This window comes from Chionomys nivalis, chromosome 7 (assembly GCF_950005125.1).
Source record: "Chionomys nivalis chromosome 7, mChiNiv1.1, whole genome shotgun sequence".
Lineage (NCBI taxonomy): Eukaryota > Metazoa > Chordata > Mammalia > Rodentia > Cricetidae > Chionomys > Chionomys nivalis.
This window is the reverse complement of record NC_080092.1, coordinates 68,293,069-68,306,971: the sequence shown is the minus strand read 5'-3', so window position 1 is coordinate 68,306,971 and position 13,903 is coordinate 68,293,069. Positions and strand designations below refer to the sequence as shown.

Here is a 13,903-nt window from a genome sequence, read left to right as displayed (position 1 = left end):
AGCACGAGCATGAAGACCAGGACTGGAGGCAGAAGCGGAAGATTCCTGGGCATGCTGACTATCTATGCTAGCCAGCCACAGAGAAACCCTGCCTCAGGAAATAAAGTGGAGAATGATCAAGGAAAACCCCCAACCTTTGTCCTCCACAGGCACATATTCACAATACATGTGAACACACACACACAAACACCATACACATACACACAGAAAGGAAAGAAATGATTTTGAAAAGAAGGCAAAGTTTATTTTGAGCCAATTCAACATGTTAGTCAAGAAAAAAAAAAATCCGGGGCTGGAGAGATGGCTCAGAGGTTAAGAACACTGGCTGTTCTTCCAGAGGTCCTGAGTTCAATTCCCAGCAACCACATGATGCCTCATAACCATCTGTAATGAGGTTCTGGTGCCCTCTTCTGGCATAGAGGAGTACATGCAGGAGGAACATTGTATACATAATAAATAAATCTTTTAAAAAAAAAAAAAAGAAAAAAAATCCGTAACACAGAACTTGATAGGTAAATATGGATGGATGAATGTTAAGTATATTTAAATACATTGTAAAAATGAATAAAATTAAAAGGCCTAAAATGAACATTTTCTACAAAAGAGGGAGATTATAATATCACACTAAAAGTAACAGAGGGTGAGAGTCTAGATAGAATCAACTACCATTGGACCCAACAGTTTATCTTTGAGGAATTAGGATGTAAAAATGTTCTAGGCAAGGAAAATGAGTGCTTCAAAGGGAGACAAATACAAGAAGATTCTGATGATCATTTTGTTAGCCTAATTGCATTTTTTTTTTTTTTTTAGTTCCTGGCTTTACTATAGAAATCATTTATGGAATTGTTAGTCATACTATTTAAAGAGGCCAAATCTAATTATTTTATTTATTTATTTAGAAATAGAGTCTTACTATGCAGCTCTGGCTGTCCTGGAGCTCACTATGTAGACCAGGCTGGCCTTGAACTTGGAGACTGACTGCCTCTACCTCCTGAGTGCTAGGGTTAAAAACTTGCAGCTTCCCCTGCCCCGCCCCCAGCCCATAAATGGGCAGAAAAGTCAGAAAAGGGCACCAGAACTCTTGGATGTGGAGCTGTAAATGACTGAGGCACCATGCAGATGTTGGGAACTGAACCCAGGTCCTCTGCAAGAGCAGTCAGTGCTCTTAACCATCAAGCCAGCTCTGGTGTAGAATATTATTTTAAGGTTTGTTACTTTTATGTTCTGGAACACTTTGTTTAATCATGCAAAGATGTGCTTGGTTAAATAAAATTCACCTGTGGTCTGGAGACTGCATCAGCATCTTAGCTGACAGGAAGTAGTTGGGAGGAGCCAGGTCGAGAAGGGTTTATAAAGAGGAGAGAGAAAAGGGACTTCTTGGGAGATGGGAGGAGGTAAGCTAGGTAAGCTATTTACTATTCAGCCTCTCTGGGAAGCACAATTCTACCTCCACCATTGAATCTTGAATTCTTTTTTTCTTTTGGTTTTTCGAGAAAGGGTTTCTCTGTGGCTTTGGAGCCTGTCCTAGAACTAGCTCTTGTAGACCAGGCTGGCCTCAAACTCACAGAGATCTGCCTGCCTCTGCCTCCTGAGTGCTGAGATTAAAGGGTGTGCGCCACCACCGCCCCGTGAATCATGAATTCTTTAGCAGGTCAGAGATTTAGCAAGTTCTCTTAGTAGTTTTGAAAGAGTCGGTACCATAGGGACCAGAATTTCTTCGGGCTGAGGCTCTTGCATCCTAGCCTACTGGTAGCGGCAGAGTTGCAGTTGCTGACTAGGACAGCTGTGGTTTAAAAGGCAGACAATTAAAAGAGAGGATACTACATCTCTCCAGCGCCTCACAACTAATTTTTAGAAGGAGTTAAGTATTTTTATTAAAATTTTATCTGAGCCTCGGATGATAAGAGTTTGTTTTGAAGGGACTGGAATTTGGTAACTCTTCAGTTAGTCTTTTTGTTGTGGCCTACGCAAATGTGGTAGAGGTTGTCTTGCCTTTCAGCACTAAGAGCTGATCTGGCTTTGAAAGGGTGTTCACAATGCTGTTAATAGGCGCTTTGTAAATAGCGACTATATTGTTTAGCATTTTGTATCCTTAACTCTACTGGAGAAGTTAGGCAATCGCACAGCAGTTTTTATAAAATTCTCATTCCCAGAGAAGACAGCTCATCTTTAACAATACAACTCTACTTCTGCAGCAGCACCGCAGAGTGTGCAAAGACTCTCGCTCACTTCACGCCAGGTATCCGAAGCCATCACAAGCACTGCTCGGCCTTTTAGCTAAGAGCAAGTGTAGAAGCTGTCATAAGATTTTGTTTTTATTATTCTCATAATTTCAGAAACTTTATAGTCATTTCAAATTTTCCTTGTTAAATGCTGACAAAACAAAATGCAAACAACACGATGTGCCATAAACTACCCAAATGACAGGGGCTCTTATTTGTGCTGCTCTTTCTGCTCTTCAGTGCTGGGCTGGAACTGGGGCCCGGTGCGCTAGGCAAGAACTGCATCACTAAGCCACGGCCCCACACCCTCCTTGCTCTTAATGGTTCCTTCTACATACTTGCCTTGAACTCTTGCAGACAAGTATTAATTTACAAGTTCACAAGTAAAGTTTTGTTTGTTTGTTTTGGGTTTTGGTTTCTTGAGACAGGGTTTCTCTGTGTAGCCCTGGAACTCAGTCTGTAGACCAGGCCGATTTCAAACTCAACAGAGATCCGCCTCTGCTTCCCCATGCTGGGATTAAAGGTATGCGCCATTCATACCCAGATAAAAATAAAAGGTTTTTTTTATTTGTTTTTTTTTTTTTTTTTTTTAAGACTGGGTTTCTCTTTTAAGCTTTTTGGAGCCTGTCCTGGAATTCACTCTGTAGACCAGGCTGGCCTCGAACTTACAGAGATCCACCTGCTTGCTGAGTGCTGGGATTAAAGGTGTGCACCACCACTGCCCAGCTCGAAAATAAAATATTTTTAATAACACCCCAAATCAGTAATTTAACAAATGCTATTCTGCAAAGATTGAATAGTATTAACAACTTGTAACATTTTCTAACGAGGAATGTATAAGTGGTTCTCATCTCTCTAGGAGTTTTAATGAATATTGCTTAGAACTCCAAGTATATTTTCCAATTTAAAAACTTCCATGTTATATTCACCTGTTCCTGCAGGTTAAGGAATATAGCGCTCAAGATACCACGTCTAATAGTTCCATAAGAATATGCCTCCAAAACTCCAAATTGGAAAGATAAGGGTACGTGTCTACACTTTCCTGCACAGTCTAAAATTTAACCCCCAAGAAGCTTTTTTAAAGGTTTATTTATTTCAGTATGTATGAATATTTTGCCTGCATGTATGTGTATGTACCAAATGCATGCTTGGTGCCTGTGGAGGTCAGAAGAGGGTGTTGAATTCTCTGGAAATGGAGTTACAAATGTTTGTGAATCACCATGTGGGTTCTAGGAATTGAACCCTAAGTACCCTTCAAGAGCAGCCAATGCTCTTAACTGCTGAGACCTGTCTCCAGACACACAAGAAGCTTTTGAGTCTTTAGTGTTTTAAGTAAAGGAAAGTATGCTATGGGATTATACTCTTGTACACTGTAAAGATTTGTTACTTTTTTTTTCCTTCGGTTTTTTGATATAGGATTTCTCTGTAGCTTTAGGGCCTGTCCTGGAACTAGCTCCTGTAGACAAGGCTGACCTGGAACTCACAGAGATCCACCTGTCTCTGCCTCCCAAGTGCTGGGATTAAAGGCATGTGCCACGGCTGCCCAGCAAGATTTGTCACTTGTATTGGTTTAATAAAATGCTGATCGGCAAGTAGCCAGGCAGGAAGTATAAACAGGGTGACCAGACTAGAATTCTTGAGAAGAGGAAAGGCAGAGGCGCAGTCACCAGCCAGATGCAGAGAAAACAAGATGAGAATGCCTTACTGAGAAAAGGTACCAAACCATGTGGCTAAACATAGACAAGAATTATGGGTTAATTTAAGTTGTAAGAGCTAGTTAATAATAAGCCTGAGCTAAGAGGCCAAACAGTTTATAATTAATATAAGTGTCTGTGTGTTTCCCTGGGACTGAATGGCTGCAGAACTGAAATTTCCATCTACAAAAGTATTTAGCCTGGCAGTGGTGGTGCATGCCTTTAGTCCCAGCACTTGGGCAGCAGAGACAGGCAGATCTTTGTGAGTTGAAGGCCAGCCTGGCCTATATAGTGAGTTCCAGGGCAGCCACAACTATATAGAGAGATAGATACAGTCTCAATATGTGTGTGTGTGTGTATGTGTGTGTATGAAGACAGAGAATCTGTGTCGGTCTATCTACATACACATATGCATACATAGAATGCAGCTAAAATAACTTAGCTAAAAATGCCTTGTTTGTTAAAATAAATTTATACATTCAATGGATGAGTAAGAATAAATTCATTCATATTTATTAATAAAGTCAGGATATAATCTAGTAAATAAATCATCTTTTTTTTTTTTTTTTTTTTTTTTTTTGGTTTTTCAAGACAGGGTTTCTCTGTGGTTTTGAAGCCTGTCCTGGAACTAGCTCTTGTAGACCAGGCTGATCTCGAACTCACAGAGATCCGCCTGCCTCTGCCTCCCAAGTGCTGGGATTAAAGGCGTGCGCCACCACCGCCCAGCACAATAAATCATATCTTTAAAAGAAAAAAATATTGGATTAAATTCATCAGTAACAAAAAAAACCTACTTTTTCGCGTATTTAAGATTGATAACTTATAAATTTAGCCACCATCTACTTTTTTTTTTTTTTTTTTTTTTTTTTTTTGGTTTTTTTGATACAGGGTTTCTCTGTGTAACAGTCCTGGTTGTCCTGGAACTAACTCTTGTAGACCAGCCTAGCCTCAAACTCACAGAGATCCACCTGTCTCTGCCTCCCAAGTGCTGGAATTAAAGGCGTGCGCCACCACCAACCAGTGCCATCTTCTACTTTTAAAGATTGCACTTTTTTTTTTCAAAGAAGTAGTTGCAAATCAGGAAAAATATTAGAGTCTAATCATTTTCTATATAAGACTAAATTTTAAAAATTTCTAAGGGACAAAAATGGTATTCTGGTTTCTCTTCAGACTATATAAATCTTTCAGCTTTTACTAACAGGCAAAACAATTAAAACATTAAGTCATATTTACTCTCCTTTTCATTCTCAGCTCTATCACCAGAGGAGTAGTAGCTCTAAACATCCACATTGGGTTCCACTTGGTCAGTTGGTTAAAGTAGAGCAATCTCTTTGATATTTATATCAGGTAAAATGCAACGAGTCAGCAGAAGATCCAGACATTTCCCAGTTAACAGTCAGAGAACAGTATCACAAACACACCAGTCACCACATTTACACTTTTAAATGTCAACTTATTTAATTCCTTTTCTAGCTTATATTCCTTTTTCTTATTTTGCTAAGTTTTCCCTGGGAGAATGGCCTAGAAAACCCCTTTCAGAGATTTTCTCAATCGGCAAAATTGACAAAAATCAACGCTTCTAGAGTCTTAATTCATGAAGGAGAGAAACGTCCCCGTCCTTCTCTGCCTGGTCTTTTCTGAAAGCGTTGACCCTTGTCTTGTGTCTACTGCCTTACTGTGCAGGCTTGTCCAACCCATGGCCACAGACCACACACAGCCAAGGCTAACTAGGAATGGTACCCACACAAAACTATAAACTTACTTAAAACATTGAGAATTTTTCTAATTGTTTGTATGTAAATTGAGGGTGTGGTTATTGAGGGTGAATTTTGTCTCAATGTCAAAACACTGAATTACACATGAGGAAACACGCCACTGCTACAGCGTGTCTATAAAATAAGATATAATTTGAATGAAATAATTCTATCCTGCAAAAAGTTATTTGAAAATACTAAAATTGTTTCCAAGAGACAAAAGCAATGGTAACTACTGGAAGGATTGTCTGCTGTCTTGGGATCTACCAGCTTGTCCTCACTGTCCTTGGCTGGAGTCACAGCTACAGTTTGCCTGTTACTCCTCAGTTCTTAAGTCGGCTGCGGTGAATAGCGCAGAGCTCTACTTTTCATCACACTTTAAGGATTTAATTTTCAGACTATGTGTTCTTTTTCCTTTTTGGTTTTTTTGAGACAGGGTTTCTTTGTGTAACAGTCCTGGCTGTCCTGGAACTAGCTCTGTAGACCAGGCTGGCCTCGAACTCACAGAGATTCGCCTGTCTCTGCCTCCCGAGTGCTGGGATTAAAGGTATGCGCCATCACCACCCAGCTAAGAGTATGTGTTCTTATTAAACTTCATTACTGAAATACTAAAATGATTTAATTATGAGGTAATCTCAGTTGTGAAATAAAAAAACATATCTTAAAGACAAACTTAATGAAACATGACAACAATGGTAGAAAGGAAATAAGGTTCCAAGGCACTAAGTCTCTATGTGTTTGGTATGTCTTGGTGTTTTGTCTATATGTATCGGATTCCCTGGAACTGGAGTCCCAGACAGTTGTGAGCTGTCATGTGGGTGCTGGGAATTGAACCTGAGTCCTCTAGAAAAGCAGTCAGTGTTTTTAACCTCTGAGCCATCTCTCCAGCCTCCCAGGGCACTGAATCTTAATCTCAGAATTAGAATACACTTTGTGGATATAGAATTTTCATTTTACTGAAAATGTACACTTTTATGTGGTAACAGATTCTCAAAATCCTTAAGAACAGATGAAACTTTATATACATACCATATATGTAACATTTATTTCTTTAATTAGGAGCATGTAGGGGTGAGATATGTACATGAGTGCAGGTGCTAGTGAAGCAAGAGGCACTGGACCCCTGAGCTGAAGTTAAAGATGGTTGTGAGCCTCCTGACATGTGAGCCAGGGTTCTCTGCAAGAACAGTATACTCTCTTAACCACTGGACAAGTTCTCCAGTCCCTAAGTATTTTATATTGTTTAAAAATATGCCTGGTTAAGAAGTCATGACATTTTTAAAATGCATATTCCTATTTGTTAAGCACACAAAGATTGAAATATTACAAAAATATAAATGTTCTTATAAGCTACCTTTATAGAAGCCAGTGAACTTGAATGTTTCCTACCTGTCGGGTAGTAGGCTTGGGAGTACTGCGCCGAGGGTGTGTAGTTACTGTATTTTTGGGAGGAGCTGACCATTGTTTGAGGACCTTGTTGAACATGTACAGATGTGGCGCTGGGCTGCAGCGTGTAAGTAACCTCAGTTGGAAATCTCTGCAGTACAGGAAATGGAACCCCTTTATCTGAAAAAGTGGGAGATGTCTCCACTTGTCCAGGGTGCATTCCAAGGGAGTTCTGCCATGTTCTAGGAGGAATCGGGGTTCGATCTAAACCTTTCAGAGGGAACGTGCTGTGGTTGTGGGATGAAGTTGATACGTAGGAATAAGGAGACAAATTATCTCGCCGGAATGACCGGTGAAATTGTCCTACAGCCACTGGTCCTGCATAAAAGAGGAAGAACACATTTACAAACTTTACAATACACTCTCAGACAGTAAACCAAAGGTCAAAAATATGCAGCTGCTCACCTATCAGCTATTTTTAAACACAATAGAACTTTAAATTTAGCAAAAAGAAATTCAGAATACAGTGCTGAAAGAATAACCAACTCTTGATGATTCTCAACATGACTGACATAAAAGTTAAAGTGGCCAACCTCTAATGTTTAAATTAAAACTATAAATTTTCTTTCAAGACCTTTAGGAGCTTTAATAAGTAGGAAAGTATCACTCTACTATACACATAAAAGAAATGTTCAGAATAAATAAGAATTCATAACATGAGCCACAAAGAGATATTATACCCTTTGCCTCCTTTCAATTACTTTTATATTTCTTTATTGCAAAGATTAACTATTTACTTATTGTTTGGGCATGCCTGCCACAGAATGTGTGTGGCTGTCAGGACAATTTTCAGGAATTGGTTCTCCCCTCTACCAAGTGGGTTATGGGAGATCCAATTCATCAAGTATCTTTACTCACTGAGCCAGCGCACTGGTCCCTCAATTTATTCATTTTATATTTAAGTAGTAAATTGTTGGAGAGAGCCTTGCTATGTTGTTCTAACCTGGGCTGATTACTCACTACATAGCCCAAGTTTAAGCAATTTTCCTGCCTCAGCCAACTGACTGCTAGGATCAAGGCATGTGCCACCACACTCCACTTAACAATGACAACAAAAATCCTTGTACAAAAAAGTCAGGCTTGAAAACTTTCACCTAGGTTTTTTCATCTTTTCAAGTAAGCAATCATCTTTCCTGAGGTTTTCTCTCTTTTCAGGTCTGGGATCAAAGCTTTTGCATATGACTTCCATATGCTAGGCAAGCACTTGACCCACTGAGCTAGAGTGCAAGCCCTGCATTTTTCTTTTTCCTTAGTCTCCAACAGAGACCTTTCCAGTGGCCTTCACACCCTTACTGGCACGTGCGCCATAGGAAGGCATCTGATCTCTGAGACTCCAAATGAGCATCTGTTTTTCCTAATCTAACTAGGTAGAAAGAAAATTGAGAGGAAAAGGACAAAAGTTTGTAGTGAGAAGATGATAGCTATAAATACCACAGCCTGGATTTATAGATTGGAATTCTTGAATATAAAAAACTAATTTATTCAGAAGGAGACTTTTACCTATTGACTATATACATGGTTCACGATTTCCAACATGCTTCCTTAAACTAACCTTAATACGCAATCTACTTTATTGAGCTAATCTTTATTTTTTCTTTTAAAAGATTTTATTTATTTATTTATTTATTTATTTATTTATTTATTTATTATGTATACAACATTCTGCCTCCATGTATGCCTACAGGCCAGAAGAGGGCGCCAGATCTCATTACAGATGGTTATGAGCCATCATGTGGTTGCTGGGAATTGAACTCAGGTCCTCTGGAAGAACAGTCAATGCTCTTAACCACTGAGCCATCACTCCAGCCCCCGAGCTAATCTTTATTAAACAGAGACAAAAGTTAATTTATGTGTGACTTCAGTGCTAAGTTACATGTTGAAAGATGTCACTCAAATATCTACCCATTAAAATAAATTATAAACCATTCAACACATCTCCCATTCTATTTCCATGGCAACTAATTTCCTTAACAAATATAGCATTAACACCAAGAGTAAACAAATAAATGCATGAATACTAACAACACAAATTCTGGAACCTGAGAAATCAAGCACCCTATCTAATAAAGAATAAAAAAAATTCTGGTTTAGAAGACGGAAAGTATTCAAGTGATAATTCTGGTTTCCCCAGGAAATTGGTACTTTTCACAACAGGTGTTTCTGAGCATCCCAACTACCACTCTCCACTTGCTTTCTCCTTGGAGGTTTCACATGCCAAAACTACGTTACACACAGTTCATTAAACCTTCTGGACTTTTCAGGAATAGGCTGTTCAGTCTCTAGTCAGGTTCCAAAAATGTAGTTTAAATCTGAATTTAAAAATAAATTCTGACCAGGAGGCGATGGCACACACCTTTAATCCCCAGAGGGCATGCCGAGTTCTGTGAGTTGGAGGCCAGCTTACTCTACAGAGCTAGTTCCAGGACAGTCAAAGCTATAGAAAAACCCTGCCTTGAAAAGAAAAAAAAAAAGGTTCTGCTTCCCTGCTGATAAACTCTGAGTGTTGGGTAATTACCTATTTTAGATGCTGGTAATATAATAATATTGTCAGGATTAGGTAATTCCTCACTATTGAGTTGTTGATGGGTTCTGGGGAAAGGAGAGTCAGTTTTCTTTAAGGGTGTGTGACCCCAATGGGTCAATAACACTCCAGTGGATGGCCCCACACCCTGAGTGAGTCCATGAGCAGTAGGAACTGAACTAGACTCAGTTAAAGATATGGAAGAGGAGCCATGAAGCTGGCAGGGCTGAATTTGGAAAGAGTTAGAGGGAGGAGTGAGGGATGCATATGATCAAAATACAAAACGATGAAAAATTCTAAGTATTAATAAAAATAGCCTCCAAAACTGTGAGGGGGGAGTCATTACTTCAACTTGTTTCTTAAAGAATGGAAACACGATTAGTTCATTTTTATTCTTTTAAAAATAATTAGCTAATAGGGCTCTCCCTAACCAAGTCATCATAAGTCATCGTATTTGTGTCTTCAGAACATCTTCAAGGTATATTTGAATTCAAAATTCTGGAAATGTGGGGCACAATGGATTTTTGACTTTCAAGATTCTATTCCTTTTATGGAAATGAAACCAAACTAGCCATTTCCATTAAAGAATCCCAAAATCTGCCTATTGAGAGCTTGTTGTGTTCACACAAGAGCATCTACTTCCCAGACTTTAAACTCCATTTGACCAGTAGAACATATTATAAATTGCCAGTGAAAATAACATAAATGGACTATAGAAAGAGAAAAAACACAATCTCCACACTTTTTATCAGGTATATTCTTGACTTAGTGGATCTAAATTAGAAGACTAGGCCCTTAAGTAGACCATTCTACAATTAAGGAAGATTTGGAAGGCAGGAAGCAGCAGCCATATAACTGGGACAAGTTCAAGTAGAATAAAAACTAGGTGTGAGAAGCGTAGCAAGGTGGCAAATGCCTGTAATCCCAGCTTTTGGGAGGCTGAGTCAGGAAGATTGCAAAGTCAGGCCCAATCTAGACTACATACCAAGACCTTGTGTTCAAAAATTAAAATGGAAAAAAAAAAAGGTGAGAAAAAATACAAGTGCCAAGAACCTTGGCACATAGAAGGAAACAAATTGCGACAGCATTCTTGGAACAACAAAAGAATTACATTCCACGGCAGCCAGTAACACAATTGCCTGATGCACTAAGTATAGGCAATGGCTAGCATCCTTTTGTACACAACAGCCGGAAGAAATAGGAGATACCTGAAAACACATTCACATACCACCACGCTGAAAAAGCATGAATTTTTCAACAAATAATCTTTAAAATGCTTAAATTCGCCTCTGGCCTTATAAATAAAACTGGGACAATAAAACAACACAAAAGGGCTCACTCGATAAAAGTAAAAGAGAATAGACTCATAACAATCTGTCCTTTGACCCCTACACACATGCCAGACATCAAGAGCATACATTTGCCAGGCAGTGGCGGCGGACGCCTTTAATCCCAGCACTTGGGAGGCAGAGACAGGTGAATCTCTGTGAGTTCGAGACCAGCCTGGTCTACAAGAGCTAGTTCCAGGACAGGCTCCAAAGCCACAGAGAAACCCTGTCTCAAAAAAAAAAAAAAAAAAAAAAAAGAGCATACATGTACATGGATACACAAGTAAATATGTGCAATTTTAAACAGCAACGAAAAGAATACAGCTGGTTTAAGATAGACCAGGGGAAAAGATTAAAGAGAATTTGTCCTGAGATTGTTATTTCCCTGTCTTCTTCCCTTAAGCCCTCTAGAAATAAGACTTAAAAAACAAAACAAAATGAACAACTCCAGCTGGAGTTCCCGAGAAACATATTCCCTAGAACTGTCTCTACTGTCCTTCTCCCCAGCTGAATCAAGGCTCACCACACCGAGGCAGCTCACTTTTCCTTTAGAATTCCTTTAGAACATTCCCAAGCCACTGTTATTTTCTCAGCTTGTCACTAGAACTCTAACCTAGTTCCTCATCTTCTAAACTCCACAGACAGAAAACCTAGGCTCTTCTCTTCCGAATTCCAAATGCAGAATTGCTTCAGCACTGGGCCTAGTCGAAAGGAACCATAGTGTTACTTGTACATTTAAATTGTCCCATGCTTCAAAAATATCCCAGACTTCTTTATGTTTAACCATGCTAACAGTCTAAAAATGGTTCTATTACTCTTCTATCTGAAGGCGAGAAAAAAAAAGGAATCCCAAATCCCCATTACTGTATCCTGTTGCTTCCTTGGTACAGCTGTCTATTGTGGCTGCCATACAGAGCAAGGAAAAAAGGGCACCCTCACGTGTGCAGACAGAAAGGCAGCTCCAATCAAGTCCATCAAAGAACTACGACCAAACGTTTCTGAATTTTTCACTAAATATTCAGTCCCTCCCATTCTGAATAACCAGGAATAACGAAAAGTCAATAAACTATGATTGTGTGCTTTTCTAAAGTTCTTTTAAACTAAGCTTGACATCTAGCTTTTGGGGTTTTTTTGTCTTTTTTTTTTTTTTTTTTTTTTGATTTTTCGAGACAGGGTTTCTCCGTAGCTTTTGGTTCCTGTCCTGGAACTAGTTCTTGTAGACCAGGCTGGCCTCTGCCTCCCGAGTGCTGGGATTAAAGGCTTGCGCCACCACCGCCCGGCCGTTTTGTTTTGTTTTGTCTTTAACTACTTTGATTTATGTTTGCCCACATCTCAAAGTAAGGCATCAAGCTCTAATAAGCTAAGATGGAAATATTAGTGAACTGTTTCTACATTGCAGAAGAGCTTGCCCCTTAGATATATAAACAGTGTTCACCACTCTCTATATTTCTTGGAGCTTTCAATATGACTGTTCTCAATGAGATGCGTCAACGAGATGCGTCAATAGGTGAAAGGTGGCAAGTTGCTTCAAGAACAAATTTCCACGCGCAGAACCTGTTCCCCGTTCCCTTGGTTGGGTTAATGCCTCAAGTTTTCTTGGTGGTGACTTTTTCCCTTCACACTGGAACCTGTAGAGTACCTGTTCTTCTGATGGCCAGACAATGGGCGGCCCTTCCCACCCGGTGCGTCGATAATCGATAATCGACGGCTTATTCTAGATGATCACAGTGGAGAGACTAGGCAGAAGTAAATGGAAGTAGGTTAACTCTTTGGATTCACTCTCTTGGAGAGGACTGGAAAGCAAGCCTAAAGCCTGTGTCCTTTTGGTAGCCAGACACAGACCAGGGGATGCTTACGGCCTCTTGCCAGAGGAAATGCAGGTGCTAGTGAGGATGATGCAAGTGATGTGACCTGGGGCTGTGCAGAAACGGTGCTCGCCCACGTGCATGATGGAGAGCGAGGATCCAGGTGCCACAAACTCACCATGCTGCTCTGGCCGGGGCCCTGCGGGCTGGGGCGGCGGGTCCTGATGCTGCAGCGGGGAGGTGGAAGCGGAGGCGGAGGCAGAGGCTGAGGTGATGAGGAGGCGCTGGAAGCGGTTGGGCGGGCGACAGGGCACCTCCAGTCCGGCGGCCAGCTTGGCCTTGTTGGCGCTGGTGAGCCTCTTGAGGTGAACGAGCAGCTGAGGCTGGTCGCGACGGAAGTGCGGGCTGTGGAAGTGGTGGAGTGGCCCGTCGCCCGCCGGCCCGCCAGCCCCAGGCCCTGGCCCGGGCCCCGCTGCCCCCGGCCCACCCAGCACCACCTTGCGGAAGCCGTAGAGGTTGAGCTGGCGGATGAAGCTGGTGAAGTTGGTGGTTTTGAAGAGCTCGGGCTCGGCCCCGGCTGCCCCGACGCCGCTGCCGCCGCCCCCGCTGCTGCTCCCGGCTCCCCCCGCGCCCCCGGCCCCCGGGCCCGGCGGGCTAAGCAGCTCGGCCTCGAAGAGCGGCTGGTCGATGAGCAGGCCCTCGCCGCGGCCGTCCCAGCGGATGGAGCGGTACCGAGGGCTGTTCACCAGCCGCCACAGCTTGGCGGGGAAGTTGTTGGGGTTGATGGGGGTGGACAGCAGCGCCTCCTCCATCGCCCGCCCGGGCCCTGGGCCTCGCCCCGCCGAGCCTGGCTCTCCCACCGTTCTCGATCCCCCGGGCCTTCGCTGCGCCCTGCCCCCTCCTGCCAGCGCCCGGCCGCCGAGGCCCGAACCGTTGGCGCACGAGTCCCCGCACGCCCTTCGGTGCGGCCAATGGGGCCTCGAGTTCCCGCCGCGTGGTGGCCGACGGGGCGCGAGCCCGCCCTCCCCCTCAGCGGGGCGCACGCCTGGCCGAGGTGATGGCAGGCCGCCGGGGTCACCTTCGCGGGCCTTCCTGAAGCAGCCCCTCTCTGTAGGGTCCCCGGAAGGCAGCAC

General features: G+C 42.1%; 1 protein-coding gene across 1 annotated transcript in view; it reads right to left on the bottom strand.

Moving 5' to 3' along the window:
• Hsf5 (heat shock transcription factor 5) overlaps positions 1-13,582 on the bottom strand; it is a 44,434-nt gene extending 30,852 nt beyond the window's left edge. The window contains exons 1-2 of the mRNA XM_057776928.1: positions 12,949-13,582; positions 7,060-7,434 (exon numbers count right to left, since the gene is read on the bottom strand). Coding sequence (XP_057632911.1) covers positions 7,060-7,434; positions 12,949-13,582 — 1,009 coding nt within the window. The remainder of the gene's footprint in view (positions 1-7,059; positions 7,435-12,948) is intronic.
• Positions 13,583-13,903: the final 321 nt, after the last annotated feature.